The sequence below is a fragment of the Caloenas nicobarica genome, chromosome 2 (genome assembly GCF_036013445.1).
Source record: "Caloenas nicobarica isolate bCalNic1 chromosome 2, bCalNic1.hap1, whole genome shotgun sequence".
NCBI classification, from domain to species: domain Eukaryota; kingdom Metazoa; phylum Chordata; class Aves; order Columbiformes; family Columbidae; genus Caloenas; species Caloenas nicobarica.
Genome location: NC_088246.1, coordinates 36,447,037 through 36,468,767, shown reverse-complemented (window position 1 = coordinate 36,468,767; position 21,731 = coordinate 36,447,037). Strand labels below are relative to the sequence as shown.

General features: G+C 47.1%; 1 protein-coding gene across 1 annotated transcript; it reads left to right on the top strand.

Moving 5' to 3' along the window:
* The first annotated feature begins 13,655 nt into the window (after positions 1-13,655).
* Positions 13,656-16,824, top strand: HOXA11 (homeobox A11). The gene is made up of 2 exons (XM_065628184.1): positions 13,656-14,410; positions 15,890-16,824. The coding sequence occupies exons 1-2, from the start codon at positions 13,747-13,749 to the stop codon at positions 16,120-16,122; spliced, it is 897 nt and encodes a 298-aa protein (XP_065484256.1). The 5' UTR covers positions 13,656-13,746; the 3' UTR covers positions 16,123-16,824.
* Positions 16,825-21,731: the final 4,907 nt, after the last annotated feature.

The window sequence follows — 21,731 nt, the reverse complement described above, 5'->3', positions numbered from 1 at the left end:
CGTCTGTTATGAGGCCGCAGTAGAACCTTTAGGGATTCTTCTTACAGCACCTTTTAATCCAATCAGTTATTTCAACCAGCACATTATTTTGTTTTTATTCACTATAAGAAGCTATCTTGTAAATAATAATAAAAGAAAATCAGCGCACTGTGAAAATGTATTTGTGCACCCTCATTTTTTTATATTTCTACTGAAAAATGAAAACCCAAGACGTGTAGATAGGTATAGTAGTATTAATACTGTTAATAAAATAGTCACTGTAATAAAATCTGAAATACTCTTTATTTTTCCACACCTACGTGCATCTCATAACAAAAATATAATGCCTCTGTCTTGTAATACTGTTGTCTTCCGTTATGTAGCTTATATATATATATATGGTGGGGGTTTTTTTCTGGACGGTGTTTATCTGGGGGCAGGCATGCCTGATAACCAGCATTCCTAAACTATAAATGTTTTGGTAATGTTAAACTGTTTTTGCAGCGGGGCTGGGGGCCAGGGGGAGGAAGAGCAGGATGATAGCAGTGCAGCGCTGCAGCCCTCACCGGCAAACGGAGCCCGGCGGCTGGCCCCCGGGACGGAGGGACGCTGCCCAGCCCGGCGATGCCTCGGCGGGAAGGTGGGGGGTGGGCTGCGTGGCGATGACAGGACGGGGAAGGCCTGAAACCTTGACCTTGAGGGAAATTAAAAAAAAAAGCCGATTTGTGACCTTGACTTTTGACAGCTCCCCGCGCCGGCGGCATCCACGGGCCGACAGCGCCACCTCGTGGCCGACGCTGCGCCCGCACCTGACCGCGCGCGCGCACATCCTCCCCGCGGGTGGGAGCGCACACGCGTGGGACCCTCGCCGCCACGCGCGAACGTGCCGCTCCACGGGCCCGTATATCCTTATATATATGTATATAGTATATCTGAGCTTGCAAGGCAGATCGCGCAGCAGGTTGTGCTCCAATTGTCGCTCTGGAGGTGACTGAAAGCCGGGAGAGACGAGTCAGGGCTGGGTGTGAAAATCGGTGTTCAGCCGGTGCCCGGCTGCGGGATGCCGGTGTCCTGTTGGGGGATGGAAGTGCAGTGCGAGGAGCCGTCGGCCGGCCGGTATTGTGAGTGGCGGGCGAGTTTGGTCAGGCACAAAGAGAGGTTAGCTTTCGCCGCCTGTCTCCTGCGGTGGTCTGCAGCTCTAATTAGAGCTATTGGGGGACCTTTACGGTAAATTTAGAGGGTATCATATACCGCGCTAACTGTGCGCTTCTAGCCTTACATTTCTGAAATTCAAAAGGACCCACCCCTGCAGGGATCAGCGCAGAGCGCTTTCCGACCCTCAGATCTGACTGTAACGCATTCGTGCAATAACTTACATGAAAAGTACCTGCAGGAGAGGGATCTGTTTTCCAGGAGGATGTTGTGTCGGGGGCTTTGGGCTCCGTGCGGGATTTTAGCCTTCCCGCGGTGTGCGGGCACTTTATCCTCCAGCCCCTCGCAGCTTTCGAGGCCGCGGAGCGCTGTGGTTTCTCAGGCCTTGTGGGTAACCCGCGGCCGCGGAGCGTGGGAATACTGGCCGCGTTCCTTCGGAGGCCGGTCAGACACTTTATGAACGAGATTTTCCTCGTCCCGCCATGGAGAGGTACACAAGTGGCAGTCGCTTTTCAGGCCGTGCGGTCGTTGCTATGCTTCGGTGTCCCTGTGAGGTGACCGGGGGAAGCCGCTGTGACAAGGACCCGGCCTGCCCAGGCCTGCGGCACCGTGCGAAGGACCAAGGGGAAAGACCCACGGGCGCAACACCGCCCGAGAGGACAATAACCATCCCCGGCGGGCAGGGCCTTGGGCTACCTACGGTCGAGGGGAGCCGGGTGGGACTCCTCTCGCCTCTGAGGCAGCATCCCCACGGCCTGGGATTTTCAGCGGAGATGGAACACGCTGCAAACCCCCGCGCTGGGGCTGCCGGAGACGCGGGCAGCTCTTACTCCCGGTTGCATCCTGCGCGGAGGTCGGAGGCTGAGGGCTGGCTACGGGGGCCGGTTTCCAACTGACGGTACCTGCCGACCTCGGGCAGATACCCACCGGTCTGCCTCGACTGCGGGCACCGGACAGCCGCCTTTTCTCCGTCTCATTGCCACGCTTTCTCCGGAAGGAGCTGCATTGCCTGGAGAAAGGCACTTGTGAATTACACTTGTTCTCGCTCCGAGTAAATAACTGTATTTAATCGGTTATATTTCGCAACTTGTATAATTATTCCACGAGACACGCCGCAAATTACATGTGCTGCAGGTCGGAGATTAGTTTGATAGGAAGGATTCGAGTTCTCTATATCTTAGGCAGGATCTTCTATTTTCACACCATGCCCAAGAGCGATATAATTCAGGGGCACCTTGAAAGAAATCCATAACGAGAACATGGCCGACATTAGTAAAATAACAGGATTTTTTTTTAAAGGTAACTTTTAATCGGAGCTAGCATTTGAAGATTATGTTTTCACACTGAACTACCTACCGTTCAAATCTGTTAAGCATTTCTGGACTGACCGTGGATTAGCAAATTTAAATTCCCACTACTGTTCAAATAGCTCTGCCGCATATATATTTCACAGAGTAAAAAGGGGAGCGCTTGACTGGCGATCGCTGGCAGGAGTAAGGTGACATTTTGGATCGGACCCCTGCTACCGTGTAAGTCAGCGTCGAGGATCTCGCAGGCTTCAGCAGGAGGAGCAAGGTCGTGTTTCCCGGCCCTGCAGCGGAGAGCCCCACCGGAGGAGCAGGAGCTCCCCCACCCCGATGGGGTGACTCTCCCGGACACCCAGGCCAGCAGCGGCCGCGTCGGCGGCTCCGCGCCCCGTCCCGCGGGGCCGGCGGCTCCTCTCGGACCCGCTGCCTTCTCCCCGGGCCCGCCTCGAGGCTCGCGAAACGTACCCTGGAGGCGAGTCAGGTGAGTGAAGGTCGGAAGCTCCGTGACTCGCTCACCGGGGCACCCCTAGAGAGGGGGCTGCGGGGAGCGGCGGTGCGCGGTGGAGCCTTCCGGGCCGCGGCCGTGCGGCGACTCAGCATCAGGACCGGGGTGTCTGTGGCTTTCGAGTCGCGAAGGAATCACTGTCCGCGGGGCCTGCGTGCCCACCCGCCTCGGTCCTCCCGCGTCTCTGTCTACCCACGGCTGCAGCCACGCAGCCCTCCGCGCCCCAGTCCCCCCGTCCCTCCGCCGGGTAGATGTGGCTTCGGAGCGTGGGGGAGAGCGGCTGCGTAGGTGTGCGTATTCGTGTTATTTATTACCTTCATTTACCGTCCAAAAGCTGTTGGCACACACATTTTCAAGTACAAATTGCTGTTGTAATACATATTCGCCTCTCACCAATCTGCCGCCAACGTCCTAAAATACATCCCTAATATCTTTTACAAGTAAATATATCACCAACGAAAATAATTAAGCAACGTGATACATTACTTCACGACGTCCGTCCCTGCGCGCGGTTCGGAGAGAATTATTATTTATATTCCCCGCGTTACTGAGAATGTTTTAAAATGGTGGGGGGGAACTTATTGTGCCTGGATTGCTGGGTAGAATTATATGTGTGAGGACTTTTATTTGCAGGCGTTAAAAAAAAAATAGGAAGTATTTGAAAATTAAACAAACATAATTTTTTTTTAAAGTACATAAACGAAGCAGGGTCTCTATTTTCTCAGCTCCCCTAGAAATTAAAATGTTAGGTATAACGTTTTAGCGGATGTGCAGAGGGACGCAGGGAACAGAAGGAGCAAGTTATTATGTATATTTAGCGTATTTATTGAAACATTAATGTCAGAGCAATATTTCATTCCCAGCGTAAAACGCAAAACGTAATTAAAGACAAAAAATATTAGTTCAGTTTCACTTGAAATAATTCTTATGGGATTTGGCAATGTATACTTTAATTCCCAGTGTCTGGACATGTTGGTTTATAATCACCTAATTCTGGGCGTCCTTGGTCCCTCAAATTTGAAATTCCCATGGACAGAAAGTGGCCTTACGTCTTTGATGCAGACGAACGGGTACAGCGAATGTTTTGTATTTTTTCCCACCCATAGAATAATCCGGTATTTAATTTACCCCCGCCTCGAGCTCTTGGCAGTAGCAAAGGTGGTTTGCTATGGGAAATAAACCTTGACAGGAGCATATTTCCGAAAAAGAATTATAAGTAGGACTGCAAAGCTGTATCTTTTCCCACCGTCTCCTGCTCAGAAAGACCCCCGCTTAAAACGCTCGCTGCCTAAGACAGCCTCTGGAGCAAACGGAAAAAATGTGGGGCTCAAGATCGAAATGTTCAGAAAATAAAAGCTCCCTGTGCTCCCACAGCACCGACTTTATTATGTACTCTTCTGAACGAACGGGTAAGCATCTCGTCCTTTAGCCTATAAATTAAAGGGGTTTTTTTTAATGGCTATGGCTTAAATAAAACCCCATTCCTAGTCCATTTCAGCATTATCCGTGGGCAGCGTTAGCAATAAAAGCAAGACAGCGTTTAATACAAAAAAAATATTGGCAGGCGCTAAAAGGCCGTTTGTTGCCATTCATACTTTTAGATGCGTTTTAACGCACTTTAATGATGATTTGAAGAGATGGCCTTGCGCGTTCTCGGCCGGTAAAGGAGCCCAAAAAGAAGAGGGGGAGACCAGGGGCTGGCTTTTCCGCGTGGGCCGGCGGGGACGTGGAGCGGTGGGTTCCGGGCCGATGCACCTCTGCCGCGGCCGCAGGGTCCGCGGGTGTTTTAACCACGCCGTGAGCCCTTCCCTGTCCCCCGGGCGCCCTCCCCCTTGAATGCAGTTGATTCATGAACTAGGGTACGAAATGCAAATGTTCATTAAGTCTTTCTTCCCCCTCTCCTCCCTCCGGCCTCCCTCCCGCCTCCGCAACCCCCCTTAAAATAAAAAAAATAATAAAACAAAAAATTCTTGCTCCACTGAATAGCTTCAACATGGCGTGCTGAAAGGCAGAAGCTTTGCCCGTTCCTAGATCTGAACTGTGATTAAACATCCCAAAAGAGAGCATCTCTCTTCCTCCCGCCGCTCCCCCCTCCCTCCCCTCCTCGTAGCGTAGAGGAAAGCGCCCTCTTCTACGTAGGAAAGGTCAAGTCCTACAACGCACAACCCACGGTCATTACTGTACTGTGACCCGGGGTGTACTGGGGAGGAACGGCCGGGTGTCCCGTGATCAAAAAACACTGGGACTTTTTTTTTTTTTTTTTTTTTTCCCTCGTGGGACAGGAATCTATGGAATTAGACAGCATTTTAGCCTCCTGCAATCACCTTGTGTGCAAATCGCCATCGGAAATCCTAGGGGACAAGGAAAGACAGAGAGAGAGGAAAAAATAAATATCAATAGTAATAATAACAGCAATAATCGTCATTAGACTGTGATATTGCTGCATTTTGCCTGAAGCTGGCAGGAAGGACGATGTGCCCTAGTGGCTAGATTTCTCTCCGTCTAAAGGCAGACCAACAACAACTAGAACAACAACAAAAAAAATTTCAAACCCCAAATCAGCCCAAGTCACTGAAAGATCGAGAAGGAATGTTTTGTGGATCGTGTATATTTTATCTATAAGAGAGGAAACAAAAAAACGTGCAATCCCTCCTCATTGATCCGGAGGTCTACAGCCCAACGCGGGATCCTAGCTGTCAGTCTCCATGGGGATATATTTTTGCAGAGGCGAGAGACTTCTGGATGCTGGGGTAAGATTTTCATGCTCTTCTTGCAAGCGGCTGAATGTTTCTCCTCTCCCTCCTCGGTGGTGAATTAAACAAACAAACCAACAACAAACACCCAACCGGTTCCCCCGCAAAACTCCCTGCATGACTGGAGCAAAGTCATTTGGAAGGCCTTTGTGGAGGGTTTCCCAGGTCCCCGCTCTCTCCCGAGCCCACCCACCCACCCCACTCGCGTTCTCCCAGGGTGTATGAGGCCAAAGTGCCGCTTCTGCTGTGGGGATCTGGGTGGAGAAGGCTGTCTGGGCTGCTGCTAACAGAGCCGAAGAGCCCGTTGAGAAAAGTAAGACCGCTTCTCCTAGCTTGGGTGCTGACTCCACCTTTCCCAGAGATGCTCCTTCGCGTTCTAGCATAGGTGGAAAGCAGAGAAGGTTCTTGGCAGGAAAGTGGGCCAGGAGACACTGGGGTCAGCGCCCAAGACGCGGGCAGACTTGCAGATAGAGCTGCTGGTTGCTTGGCTTTGTGCTGCGATGGGTTGTTTTGCAAAGTTGGATCAGGCTGCGTGGAAAAGCGGCTTCTGGGTTTTACTCACGGTTGTTTTATTCCCTTGTGTTTGCCTCGGAATTTATTTTAATCGTTCAAGAGCCGGGGAGGAGGGTGGGCGGCTCTGTGTGGTAGAAAGCAGGAGAAGGATGTTTAACCTGTCTGCTTTTCGCCATCGCCTGTCTGTGTGTCTAGAGAGAAAAATGCCAGCCAGGCGTCGTAACCTGCCACTTTAAATTCATTTGAACCTCGTCTTAATCGCCTTGATTTGAACGCAGCAAGCAAAGTGCTTTCATTTATTCCTGGTGGTATAAATCGCCTCTCTAGTCGTCTTGGGCTAGGAATAATAGAAAAGCAGAGTATTTAAAGTCTGGTTTTAGCCTTCGAAGTGCCCTCGGGTAGGCATAGAAAATGATGGATTTTAATACAAAATAATCTTGGTTGGGTTTCGTCTTGAGCTAGTGGCTGATTTCTATTTAAATGTGAGAGAGTTTGTAAAATGAAAATACCGTACTGTATTGACATTTGATGGGAAAATAAAACCGAAAGAGAAAGGACGAGCAACCCGCAGACACCGCTGGAGTGATTCGGGGGATTTTGCACAAATTCCCCCGGCATCTGCGGTGTGGACCTGTCATACTGATGAACCCCGACTTTTGTAAGAAGTGATATTAGTATCGATGTTTGCTGAAAAGTCGCGAAAACGAAATAAGCGGGACGGTGAGCGGGTTTCCAGCCCGGCATAGGCAGGAGCAGCCATATTAGGCTTAAAGGGCGAGCTATATTTATGGGGATCTTTGCATGACATATGAAAGAATAGACAAGAAGTGGTCATTACAGAGCCGGGTGAGCTGTACGTGGGCATGTGATTGCATCCTCGACTGCAGCACGTATTTTAAACTGGTCGTAGACAAATAGCTTTCTATAAAGGTTACACAAGTAGAGGTATCTTCATTATAATGCAGTTCTGATAGTACATCAAAATATGAAGTAGGTGCTTTGAAGCCGTTGATTTGACAGCCTCAGTGTAGTGATACTTCCTGTACCCGCCCCTAAGACAATCCTTGATGAAGAAATGTCTTTACTTTGGTGAGTTTCACGATAGGTGAATAAGGATCTCCTATAAAGTTAGCAGTGTGGTACAGTAAAATCGGATGTGTTTCTTGGCGAGTTGGGCAAAATAAAATAAAACACTAAAAAACCCCCCAACACCAACCTTTATAAATCACTGTTAAAATTCAATGTGCATTGGAGAGAACCTTATATCCTATAAAATTCAATTTAGCTGAGAATCCCAGTCGATTACTTTGACTTGAATTTCAGTGGGAAAATGTGGATCTTGGCATCACAGGGACAGTCTAGCTCTATGACGAGCTTGTCTCGGCGTTGAGGCATTTCGTTTTCTGTAGCTTTCTGCTCTTAATCTAGAGGGCACTTTATTATCTCGTCATTCTGGTGTGTTTTTTACATCCTGAATTGGTAGACAGAAAAATGCTCCTTTGTCAGAGGCTACGCAGTAGGCATTTTTTCCTCTCACTGAATATATTTCCTGGATTAACAAATCTAAGGTCAAGTTCAAGGCATCAGTTGTAGCAATACTTTAAAATGTAAGTCGACATGGGAATGTTTTGGCAGACTTTTTTTTTTTCTTATGTGTATGATAAAGCGCCATTCTAAGCTGCGGGTGAACTTCGCATGGGAACATCGCCCGAGATGTGGCCGTCCGTAGGGATAACCGCGTCGTTTAATAGCACCGCATTTTGAAGGAATTGCTGGGGATGTTCCCTAAACCACTCTGATTAATTCCACATAAAATACATCGGCATGAAAGGGAACTGATACCTGCTTGCTATAACCGACGCTAACGACCCGGTTCTTTGTGGGTCTGGGTGGGAGTCGGTGGAAAGCGACCGGGTTTTTGTACCAGCGGATTATGACCAGGGAAATTAGCTTTCGCACTCGTTTTAGAGCCCGCGTCTTGGTCTAGACACCCCTCTCCCGCAACCCAGTTTTGTCAGAAACCTCTTGCACCTGTATCTGGATACACAGGGTTAAAAATGAATGACTGAATGTGCGGTTTCTTGTGTCGGGAAAGTCTCGCAGAGCGTTGAAGGCGAGAAAAAGAGACATTTATGGTGGCATCGTCAGTCAATCAATTTCTGATATACTTGGCCGTCTGAGAAATTATCTCCTTACGTCCCCCTTATTACCAAATCTGCCTCCATTCTCTTTCAGTAATAAGCTACGAGCAGTAAATATAACCACTATTTCAGAGGGGTTCAGAGCCCCGGAGCCTGGGGGAAGCAAAGCTGGAGAGCCCGAGGGTGAGGCGACACGACAGTATGAGAAACTCTCCGCGCTTGTGAAGGCGCCGGGAGTCTGTCACAACGACTCATTTGGCTGCAAAAGGGCAAGAAAATAACCGTAGAAAAAGAGAAATTATCTGTCTGGAATAGGCTTCCTCTTTGGGGAAAAAACAAAAACAAGACCCACGACCACAAAATTTTGGCTTGTTGCAGCTATCGGAGTCGGGGTCTGGCTTCAGATAGAGCTCTCGGGAGTTCGTCAGCGCGAAGGGACGCAAAATATCATGTTTGGTCGTCAACGACGACGATCTCTGTAGGTCCGTAGCCGTTCAATCCGAATGGTGAAACTAAACTGAAGGATTGGGAGGAGGCAAAAAAATAACAACCCCCTCTAGCTCTTCCGTCTCAACGACTTAAAAACACGCAGAGGATGACGGAGGAAAGGAAAGAATTTCGGCAAATGATATTAAAAATCAATCTAAAATAGTCTATGCTCAGATAAGCGAAGCCTTTTGAGATGTTCAAGCCCCCGAAATAATGTAATGCGATTAAATACAACAACAACAAAGTCAGAACAACCTTGACTTGAATCCGGTTTCCATCTGCCCTTTCTCTTTACACGTATTCTGCAGTTTCCTAGCAAAATCACAGCCGTACCGCTTCAGGTTTTGGACAATAAATAGTCTGTCCCATATCACAGCATGGGGCTTCCATCTCGCCGATATCAAAAATCACCCATTATTTAAATTATTTGAAAAATCGTAGCTGACTATTGTAACACTTCCTCCTATTGCAGTGTTCAGGGAACATACCTAGTTAAAAAAAAAGAAAGAAAGAAAAAAAAAGATGGCTATGTGTAACTCCTTTCCATAACGGACGAAACGGTAAACAGCAAAGAAGAAACGCCAGTTGAGAACTTCTGAGCCCGAAATATTTAAAATCCAAACAATAAGCATGTTTTTTCTGAAGGTGCATTCCCGGCAAATTTTGCGAAGAATTTTCGCCTTCTGGCCTTATTTTCATTGGAAAAGGTGGGAAGGGGTTGTGCTTTTCGTTGGCAACAACGTTGCAAATTCTCTAACTTCACGTTTTCTAACAAGACTCTGTCGGCTGAAATCAACCAGCAAGTTTACAAAACACTGTCCTAATTCCTGAGATATTTTCTCCTGCTCGAGCCGTAACATCTCTCACCCTTCCTATGCGAGAGGAGCAGCAGCGACTGAAGACAGCAATCGTGTAATATTTTACTTAGCTCCTCTTGACGCATATTCCTTTTAACACACGTTTCTCTGGTTAATTACAGGCTCCCACCCTATTGGCAAGGTAAATGGTCGGCTTCAAATTTTTTTTCCGAGCAAAACGGGATAGAAAAAGACAACAATTTCGATACTATAGAACTTGACCTTTCGCAGACGAGCGATAGTAAGTTAAACAGTTCCCTTTGCACGCCATCTGTATATATAAAAGCTAGGCAATCGAGGCGTCCTAGCTCTGTTTATATTTCTCCAAAGGAGAGATGTAGCTTTTTTTCCCCTCGCTTTGTTTAGCTTAGCTATGGGTAAATGTGCTCACAGTCTCTCCACCTCTTGGCCACGCTTGTCCTTTGCAAAAACGTCCTGCAGCAGAGCTCCCAAATTCAGAGCGGTTTTACCCTCTCTAATCCGACCGAAATACATGGGAAGGCGTAACGAATGCATTTTGCTTCTCCAAACGAAATGCCTGCCTTTGTTTATGTTGTTTTCAGTGAGGTTAGCGAGGGGAAGTCTCGGTTTTCCCCCTTCCTCAACGCGGAAGTCCCAATTACTGTATTAAAAGAGCAATTCAACATTACACCAAATAATCAACATTGATAATTGTGCTGAACACAGCAACTTAACAGCAGGCTCCCTGCAATTACCCACACATTCCGGGGCTTTAAGCGTACATTATCTCTGTTTCACTTAACAGCAAATAAAGCAGAGAACAGCCTGTGCCTTGGGTGTCTACTCACTCCCAGACGAGCTGTGCCCGTCGCAGCTTTCCCCATCACCCTCCCCACTGGCTATCCAGAAGGAACCAGGAGACATTTCGGGGTCCCCTTGCGTTGCAAACCCGCTTGAAGAAATAGGATGCTTGTTTTGTGGAGGGGTGGGGGGGCGACACATCTCGAACGATTCAAAAGTAGGCATCGGGGCTGCACGTGTGCACGCTGTGCAAGCACACATATGCCCAGACACACGCACACCCACGCACAGGCACACACACGCCTACTTCCAGTTGCCTTCTCACCCTTCTTGCCTTAATTTCCCTTTGTTTCCCAGAGGCAGCCCCGACCTCTGGCACGGTGGAGCCTCGCACGGCGCCACGGCCCCGGCTGCAGAAAGAGGAGCGGGAAAGAGCCCCATACAAACCTGTGCCAGCTCTGTCCCCCATTGCTAGCCCCAAAGGTTTGAAATTTATTGAAAGGCAAGAGGGGGGCTGCAGTGAGTCCGAGGTGGTGGCGTCCCACGATTAAGCGTTGGGCAGCTCTATCATGTCTGCTCTGACACAAGCTGAAGTTGACTGCCAAAGTGCTATAAAACCGCAGGTCAGTCTAGAACTGTTTTCGGTTCTCCTAGACGCGCCGTGTTCAATTATAGCCTTAAAAGCCCTAATACAAGTGCAAGAATTTGTTTGCCATCACGCAGAGGCGGGGCGAGGCTCTGCAATGGTGGCGCCTTTGTTATCTCAAAGTCACTGAAATCCTTATACATTCCTTTTTGCTTGAAGGGAGGGGTGTCTGCGTGTGTGCGGGGTGTGAGGAGAGGTTTTTCATAGACGGAATCGAAGGGTGGGGGGACACAGGGAAAATAAAAAGTGCTCAGATACCAAAAGAGGGCTTCCCACCCTCCAACCCCGCCCTAGCTCCCCCGCCCCCCCCCCAAAAAAAAAAAAAAAAAAAAAAGAGCAGGAGAGAGGAAGTAAATGCGAGCAAAAGTCTAGCGTTAAGGAAAAAGACAAACAGAGCTTTTGCACCCCCTACTCCAAGTTTAAAAAAAAAAAAAAAAAGAGTGAGAGAGAGAGGGAAAACCCCCAAACCCCCAAATCCTTTTACAATCCCTAAACGACTCTGCAGTCTTCTGCTAGTGGTTTTGACGACATGCAATCTCTTTCCATCCACTTTCTAGCAAATATGTCAAGCTGCAAGATTAATTCATTAATTTCAAGTTCAGCTCGCAGTAAGCATAAGAAGTTCTTGCAGCAAACCAAAATAAAGAGTTCATTACAGGGATACGTCCAGACCATTTGATTTGTGAATGGTAACCCTTGTAAAATAAGAAAAAGGCATATAAACATTAATGCTAATAAATTAGTTTACTCCACTACAAAGTAATTACTTGATAATATTGAATTTACAGCTTGAATTCAAACGCAATAGTTAACTATAATGTAGGGAAAATACATAATGAGAGTATTTTCTCTGTGCACAACATGATTAGATTTGTTATTGAGTCAGTTACGATAAGCTAAGCAATAAATAAACAAATCGATGTTGACATTTAAATACCGAAGATCTCCAGAATTTACTGGAGAACTTTCTCCGGATATATAAATACTTCCACAGCACTGCAGAGGAAGAGGGGGGAAAAACCAAATATTCTTTCCCTAACATTTTTGTTTCCCTTACATTAGCCTCCAAAGTCCAAAAGGGCAGGGATCTTGAACTACGTTTAATTTCCTAAGAGCACCGACTTCACAATAGCCTTTTGCCGTTCTGTTTTTCTATTTTGATGAAATCCAGCCGGAACCCAAATATTTCTTTTCTGAAATCGAGCATCAGAATAGCAATTTTTTTTTTCATTTTCCGAGAGCCTAGGGATGTCCATGCCTCAAAAGGTGCTGTATTCTTTGGCGTATTTCTCTATTTTCTTTGGCTCTGCTCATTCGGTGGAGTGTGCATTTTTATTGGCAGAGAAGTACTTTTCAGTCTCTGCCCTGTACAATCCATTTTCTATATCATCCCTTTCATGGAACAATAGTAAAATTTTAACCACGTTTTTAAAATAGGTCTCCCTGGGTCTCAGCCTTCAGCGACGGTACGAAGCAAAAAGGAAAGTATCTCGGTACGGCAAGTTTGTTCCTAGGGGTTAATAGTATGTCAAATAATTTTAACTAGGCTTCTGGCAATTAAACTCGGAGTATTTGTCAAGCCGGGGTAGCCCAACATCCACTGGTTTTCCAAGTATTTAGTGGCAGCGTTGAGGCGGAGACATCAGCAACCAGTCCTTAGCTCCGCGAGCTGCAATTTAAAGGGTTTTGTGGCGTTGCGAGTAAGGCGAGGGACGGTTTGGAGCGGGGTGAGGAGAGGGAACCTGCGTCCCGGGAACCCGACAGTATGAGCTACTTCTAGTGAAGCTTGGCTGAAGCTGCGCAGGGTATTTGAGGTTAATATTTAAGTAAGGGAAGGAAGACACTAAGCGCTTCGGAAGTGAACATGAATGCAAGCATGTAATCTATTCACCATGAAAATCAGTACAGACTTGACCCTGGCACATTCTTCCTAGTACCGTTTCCAGCAAAACTCTGCGGGGTGAGGGCTCTTTTGCCCTTTTTTTTTTTTCCCCTTTTTTTTCAAGGAGGAGGGGGAAAGCCTAAACCGAACCAAAACAAACTAAAAAAAAAAACAAAACCACCACACCACCAAAAACCAAAACCAAACAAAAAAAATGCACAAGACGGCCGATTTCTTCAGGGGCATTTCCTGCTCGGAAGCAGCTTTCCAAAAGAAACCGTGCCTGCATCTCTCCTGTGCCCTCCTTCTCGGAGCCTGCTAGCGAGCCGCCGAACGCCCCAGCAAGCACACAAACAAACAGAAAGGTCTCACCTAACCCTGGGGAGATTGCTAAGCCTCTCTACTCCAGAGCCAGTGGGTGCCATGGGCCGCGCGGCTAAGTCTGGAGCAGTGGCAAGGCGGCTTTATGTCCTTTAAGGCTCCCCCCCCGGCCAACCTGAGCTGGCTCGCCCTTAGGCGCTGCTGGCGAGGAGCTGTTGCTTCCCCCCGCGATGGCCACAAAGGGAGCGGGGCCCGGACCCGCCGCTCGTCAATGTCAACGTCGGGCCACGTGACCGCACCTCCCTGCCGCCGCCGGGGAGAGCTTTCCACGTCAGCTTACGTCTCCCCATCTCTTACTTCACGGATCTGCTTCAAAGAGGCAGCTGCGTTAGAGAATCATGTTAAGCTCAGCTAATGCGGAGAAGCCGAGGTAGCCCTAATGATGGATTTTGATGAGCGTGTTCCTTGTTCCTCTAATATGTATTTGCCAAGTTGTACTTACTACGTCTCGGGTCCTGATTTTTCCAGCCTCCCTTCTTTTTTGCCCCAGACCCCGTCTTCTCGCCCTATGACATACTCCTACTCCTCCAACCTACCCCAGGTCCAACCTGTGAGAGAAGTTACCTTCAGGGAATATGCCATTGATCCCTCCAGTAAATGGCACCCCAGGAACAATCTGCCCCACTGCTACTCCGCAGAGGAGATCATGCACAGAGACTGCTTGCCTGCCACCAACACTGCTAGCATGGGCGAGATGTTCGGCAAAAACACAGCGAACGTCTACCACCCCAGCACCAACGTCTCCTCAAATTTCTATAGCACGGTGGGCAGGAACGGGGTCCTACCCCAGGCTTTCGACCAGTTTTTCGAGACGGCTTATGGCACGGCGGAAAACCTGGCCTCGGCGGACTACCCGGTAGACAAGAATGGCGAGAAGGCGCCCGCGGCCGCCGGGGCGGCGGCGGCGGCAACTTCAAGTTCGGAGGGCGGCTGCGGCAGGGCGGCGGCAGCGGCGGCGGAGAAGGAGAGGCGGAGGCGGCCGGAGAGCAGCAGCAGCCCCGAGTCATCTTCCGGCAACAATGAGGAGAAATCCGGCAGCTCCAGTACGTATAAAGGCAGCGCCCGAGCGCTTTTAGGAAAGGCAGCTTGAAATCTAGCGCACCGCCGCTGTTAAATTTTTATATGCTGTTTTATAAGCATATAAGGTTTATGAAGGGCCTTTAGATTTCCCCCAACAAAACTTTGTTATAAAAGGCGAGATCACGTGTTTAGTGCTGAAATTGGCCGTGAAATACCCACCGGGCAATGGATGCCTTAAAAAAATTTTCTTTCTCCTTCCTCTTTTTTTTTTTTTCTTTTTTTACATAATAATAAAAAAGAGCTCTGTGGTCAACTCTCGAAAATATAATAACGTACGTTCAGTGCCTGTAAATTCGGCAAAAAAAAGGAGATCCAGACTCCTTTGATATCGATGTAATCCAGTGATTTTATAAAAGCCATGTGTTCCACCAGAAGTCTAGTTAGGAGCTGAATTCAAAGCCTTCGCCGTTTTAACGATTGCACTAGAATAGCGCTTAACAGATAAAGTAGCCGCCTGAACTGTAGCAATATATTGAAAGAAACAAATTAACCTAAAGCTGGCCTTTTTGTCTAAAGGAAGCCATTTTACTAAGGCACTGTGGCAATTACGTGTTGCCTTCTGTCCAACAGTTTGTTACTTACAATTGTTATTCAATCTGTCAAAGTCTGATTTTTTTATGTGGGCTTTTTAAAAGGCAAAGCTAGTATACGTCTCGGGGAAAAAATACCTCGACAATGAACTGTACCAGAAAAGGAAGTTTTAAAAGGGATAGCAGCTACGTTTAGTGTAAAGAGCTCCTGAACCTTGAAACCTTTTGTATTCTGCTTAATGAACTTTAAAACTGTAATGGCTAATCGAGAGGAGAATACCTCGATGCGGTGGAGACCGTGCTTGAAAATAGCCGGCGGGGGGGTGGAATGAGAATGAGGCGCCTTAGCCCTGGGCTCGGGGGCTTTTCCTCTGCCGGGGACGAAGAGTCGGGGTTAGTCCAGGGAACGCGGGCGAGATCCGAGCGGATGCGGGCTCGGGAAGGGCTGGGCGCTCGATTCCCCTGCCCGGTGCCGCGCTGCCTGCTGCAGGCAGCCAGGTGATGGCTGCTCCCAGGGCAGCTCCCTGTGCGTGGCGCCTGGCGGAGCAGCCTACAAAGGCTTTCCTCCAGCTTGTGAAATCCGCAGGAACCCCCCGCTACCACCCCTTCCTCCCGCCACCCTCCCCGCCGAGGCAACGAGGCCGGATCCCGGCGTCTAGGCGGGGGTTTCGCCCTGCCCGCTGCCCGGGGCCGCGCCGGGTCCCGCCGGGTCCCGGTCCCATGCTGCCCGCACCCGCCAAGGCGGAGGGCTGGCGCTCAGCCTCCGACCTGCCAACACCGGCCCTGGAGCGGGCAAAAAGTGTCTTTTCCATATTAATGTGTTTTGCCTGAGTGTGTGTCCCCCCACTTCCTCAGCCCCCGCTACCGGCCACTGCTTGGTCTCAAACGCTTCTGCCTTTTTTCACTCCACAGGTGGACAACGTACTCGTAAAAAGAGATGCCCATACACCAAATATCAGATTAGAGAGTTAGAAAGGGAATTCTTCTTTAGTGTCTACATAAACAAAGAAAAACGCCTCCAGCTCTCCCGAATGCTCAATTTGACCGACCGCCAAGTGAAAATATGGTTTCAGAACAGAAGAATGAAAGAAAAAAAAATTAACAGGGACCGATTACAATATTACTCAGCTAATCCACTACTTTAAAACTCATAGCGTTTTTCAAGACGAGATTAAATTCAGATTTCGCCCTTGACAAGGTCAAGCCACAGGGTTACGTGGAGGAAGGAGGTGTGTATCTGACGGAACTAGAAGAATCCAAGGTTTTACATACATGTAAATCTACCCTGGACCTTCAATGATGATTTTTTATATATATATATTTACATACCAACTGGAATCGGTTTGATTTTGACACACATGGCATCCATTTCTAAGAGTGCACGTCACCTCTGAGTGCAAAATCCATACCTCTTACCTTGCCAGGCACTGCGGCTCACCCTACTCCCGCTTTCTGCAGGCACAGGCGGGGACGGCACCGCTCCGTCCCCGGCCTCGCCCACCCCCGGCCCACCCTCGCCCCTGTGCTGCTGCGGAACAGCTGGCTGGAGATGGCCAAGTCTAGCTCGCTCAACCAGGACCACTGCAGAATATAAAACTCTGAGAGACAATCTTTTGTCCTTCCTTAGCGGAAAACGTCTGTTTTAGAGGCAGTGCTCCATTGCCCATGGGTTTGAAAAGAGAATTTGATGGGGGGCGCCACACAGAATTAGAGGGAGGGGGGTGACATGGCTACACCTTCACGAAGCCAGCCGCGAGCAGTTGTAATATGGATGTACTGATGGGTATACTAGCGTTTCCTTCGGGGTTGTGGGGAGGGAGGGGATAGAGGGAAGAAAGAGAAGTAAATGAAAGACTTATTTACTTTTAAAAATCAGGTATAAATTCGCCATATATCGTAAAGAAACAATCACTTAAAAAAAATTAGTAAATTTTAATTAGCTCTCATTTTATTTATGACAACCGAGTATGCGTTGCCATATTTTCGGAGACAAATCACATTTAAATACTAAAAATAGACCCGCAAAAGAGTGTGAATTTCAGCGTTTTAAAAGAAACGACTCCATAAAGGAAACTAACCTTCTGGCTTCTGGCTCACAAACTTTCTTCAGGAAATACCTGTGGAGAACGACAGTTTAGCAAATACCACACAACACTTAATTGAAACTTGGAGTTGTGCAATGCACTAACATTGGATCATTAAAATAACTTGATCGCATGTTCGTTTAAAGGTGACTAGTGAAGAGTTTAAACAGAAGTCAAACAATGTAAATATGGTAATTTTGTTGTTGTCTACTTTAAACGTCACGAGCTCTACTCTGTCGCCCAGGCGACATATGCAAAGAATGGAGAGTTGTTCGGAGTTATTTTAAATATCTATAAATATATATATTTCCCTGCAGGAACCAAAGCGTGAAAAAAAAGATTAGAAAAGAAAAGAGGAAAAAAAAGGAAAATATTTAAAATTCTATATCAGTTTAAAAAGGATACGGCGTTCTATCGTGAAGGTGATTTGCTGTTGAGAATATCTGAATGTATATTTCATAAAAGAAAGGTGTTTTACGAGACTTGTAAATAATTTTTTAAAAAGCGCCCATGACCAATTTTGTTCGAATGCTTTTTTCCCTTTTTTTTTTTTTTCCCCCTCCCTCTTTTTTCCTTTGGGGCTAAATGGTGTGGGATTTCTTTAGGTGTGCAACAAAGTGGTGATAAGAATGTTTTTTGATTAATAAATTTAACAAGTGGATGTAATTTCTTTGACACGTTCACAAAATGCAATATCTTTATATGGCATCACTGTTTTCAATATGTATCATCTATATGTATATACAGTTTTGTTTTAATATGCGAAAGTATTTGGTTGCATGTATACAGTGGAACAGCGCACAAGGAAAATAAAAAAATGGAAACTTTATATTTTTACTCTGGTGTTACGTTACTGCATGTTCTTTTATCCGGTGTATCTCTGGGACCCGAAATTCCTCATGACCTTGTTCAGTCATTTGGGGTGAATTACACTTCTTTTGTGAACTTCGCCGTTAAATCTTCTACTCTGGAGTTAACAAGTGAACCTAGGCTTGTTTAAGCATCATTTCAGCGGGTCACAGGAAAATGGAGTGTGTTCATAGCTCACTGTGTGTTAGGCCTTTTTCTTCTCCTGCCAAGGCAGGCAGGGCCAGGTTCTATGCTGGAGGGTTTGATGTGACATTGGTATTTGCTCCCTGCAACATGTGTCCAGGAGAACTGCTCAGGAAATGTTAGTGGTGTCGGTAGCATTTGGGGCAGATTTTACAAGCCCGGCACCAAAGGGAAGGTCCAAGCCAGCCGATGGATGGGTGAGAGCTCTGAGAAAGTTGTTGTATTTGAAAAAAAATGGTTTTAAAAAAATCCTCATGGTAGTGTGGTGGAAATGGACTGTTTGAAATTGTCCTTGATCTCCAAGGCAGGGAGGGGGTGGACTGAGGTGGGCGGGGGGGGCGAGTGGGAGGAGTACTGGAGGGAGAAAGTTAGGAGGGGGGGAAAAGAAAACCCCAAACCCCAAACAACGGCTGAGATAGGAATGTGTTTTGGGAAGAATGTTTGAATCTTTCATGTGGAACCTAATCCTTATCAGGGAAAGAAAGTACATTCTGTTTTCGCATTGTTTACTGGCTTTGAACTTCTGTATTGCTTGGACATCACCCATAACCTTGAGGTGAAGGACTTACTGACTTTGGGCCTTTGTTGACAACCGCCACCCAGTCAGACTGCAACTACCCAAAAGAAATGTTATAAAGTGTGGGAGGGGAAAGAGACTTTGTTTGTTTGTTTGTTTGTTTGTTTGTCTAGCATGCGAGAGGGAATGTCTGTTAAAAGGAGATGGACAGGCAGTGGAAGAGGGACAGAGGGACGGATGGAGAGCTGAATGGCAATGAAAATTAAGCCAGCAAGCTTCCTTTCCTGGTTAAAAATTAACTGGCATTCATAGCCAATCCCAGAGACAGTTAAACCATGGAGTTTCTCTGGTGGGGGTTTGATTTCCTAGCCCAATAAAATCGCATCCTCTGTGTTGCTGAGACAATGTGGCCATAAAAAGTGTCCGTGACTTGTCCGCTCGCCTGTACGAAATGCCTATAAAGGCAGCGGAGGTTTCTGCACCGGGAGGTGAGCGGCTACTGCCCTCCACCGCCGTCTGTCCATTCGTTCGCCCGTCCACCGTTCTTCCGCGGGCCCCGCAGCAGGACGGCGGGCGAGCAGACGGACGGACGGCGGCGGTGGTTTAAGGGCTTCTTTGCCACAAGATGGCGATCTTCAGATCAATGTCAAAGCCGCCCGGGGCGAGGGGAGCAGCCTTGGGAAAAAAAAAAAGAAAAGAAAAAAAAAAAATCTTGGCCTTTGTTCATTTTGCATCCCTGGAGCCGCACGGGTAATTATTGCACTTACCGGGCTCCGCGTTACAAAAAACCTCCCGGGATGGCGGGGGGGGAGCCGCTGGGGCTTCTCCATGGAGTTAAAGTTTCGTAAAAATTAGGAAATGCATGAAGGTAAGTGTTTTATACGTCTACCCTGCGTGCAGAAGGGCGAGGAGTGTGCGGGGATCGGAGTGGTACCTAGTGAGCTGGGGTGGCCCCTGCCCCGACCCCTGAGCACCGCGGAACAGGACCGTAGGGAGGGGAAGCGATGCAAAAAGTTGGTGATTACGATGTGAAATAATATAGAAGGGACATTCTAAGTTGCAGTTGACCTTTTATTTTCTCTTCGTAAAGCTTTGGCCAGCCGCGTGGAAAATCCACGTTATCTGGAAATATTTTTTCAGAGTAACTTGTAGCTTTCTTCCAGTTATAAAAATATTGTAGCACTGGAAATATTATGAAACTTGACATTTATGTGTGGAAGAGTAGGTGTCTTCAATCAAATAGATCTATGGCAACACAGACTGCAAATGACAGACAATTCTGACGATCTTATTGGACTTGAACTGTAGTTTAGTTAGGGTCGTTTGGTAACTTTGAAGGGTAGTCTGCTTCCTCACAGCTGGATACAGATTGTGGTAAACAGGTTTTGACACACTCACGCTAAGAAATACTCGTGATTGCATATTAAGCCAATGTTCATGCAAGGCCAGATTTGACTTTCTTGCCATCTATCTCTCTATCTGTCTATCTAATCTATCGAAACTAGCATATGTGCTGTAAACAAACAACAGTCTCATATTCTCATGTGCTCAGGTCTGCTCTGGGTTGTAGCTTTGAAACTCTATCCTCGCTACGAGTATCCCTAACTCCAGGTTACTTTTCTCTCCCATAAAAGTTTCACATGTTTTTGTTATGTCTCCATTTGAGAAGGGCGGGAGGGAAGGTGGTATTATATGAAGGAGATACTGCTTTGGTTTCATATTTTAATCCACATGTTTAATAGGAGAGCATATACAATTTTTACATATCTGTACAGAAAAAAAAATGTCCTTGCTCTCGTATGTAAAATAATGCAACTTGCCTGCAGTATTTTTTAAGAAAGCGCCCTTTAAAATTATGCTTCCAGGGAACTGTTGCAAGTGTAGTTAAAAACACATGCTCAGCCGTCAGAGCGCAGTTTTTAGATGATTATCGGAACCTATCGATTTCATCAGAGATGCTCCATTAAAAGCTCGGGGACGTTGATCTCTTTTGACCTCCCCTCGGCAACGGCAGGACGTGAGAAGCCACGTCTCGGGAAGGAGCGGGGCGACTTGAGGGTCCCTCTGCAACATTTCATTTTACACCAGTCAAGTTAAACTCAGCATATTTGATCAAATATTTATTTTCCCCCTTGTTGTTTCCCTGCCCCATTCAATACTCGGCTGAATAAATCAAAGGGACCCCAGCAGCAGCTAAAGCGCCCTCTGGTTACGAATTGTTTACTGACGGCCGCGGTCATAGGATAATATTTTAAAAAAACAAGCTTGTTTCTTACAATAACTGTTTATTATTTCACATGACTTGGGTTTGCCTGTTTTGGAGGGAAGAGGCGAATCCAACTCAGTGTCTACACTGTGTTTAATTAATCGTGTACTCAACTTCAGCTCACATACCACATCCAAACCCCTGGGAGGCTTTTTCATAAGCTTTTTGGGTTTGTGTTTTGTTGTCTTTTTTTCTTTTTTTCCTTTTTGTCACAATCTTTTCATTAAATGCTCTGAAATCGAAACTTCAGGCCAACGTGTGTGTCTGAGAGCCAAGCTAGACCGCAACCGAAAAAGATATTTGTATATGCATCCGGACCTTATTTAAAGGAAAGATAGCTACGAAAAAAAAAAAAGAGAGAGAGAGAAGGGATATAGTTTCAAATGCTTAATACGGCTGTGAGGCACATCTCTCGCAATATAAGGGGTACACTTAAAAGACGGACTTGGGTATGTAAGATTTTCCCGACACACATATAACCCGATATCGTTGTTGCTTCTGCACGGTGTTTGGGGTCTCCGGACAATAGAAAGCCCCGTTGTTCTCGCCAGTGCTGGAGGAATGGCGAGGAGATAAAGCCCTAATGAATTGGTTTGGGTGTATTTTGTCCTGCCGCACACTAGAATTCGGAGCTCGTCAGAATAACTTGCAAAATATGTTCCTAATCCAAATGAGTAAAACGATACACATATACTATAAAACATCGTTAAGAGAACAAGCCTCCGGATGCCTGGAATAAAATTAAATCTCAGCCTAGTTTTTAACAGGATAATCCGCCAAAACAAGCCAAGCTCCCCCCCACCCCGCCAACAGCGTGAAAGAATTTCTAGTAAA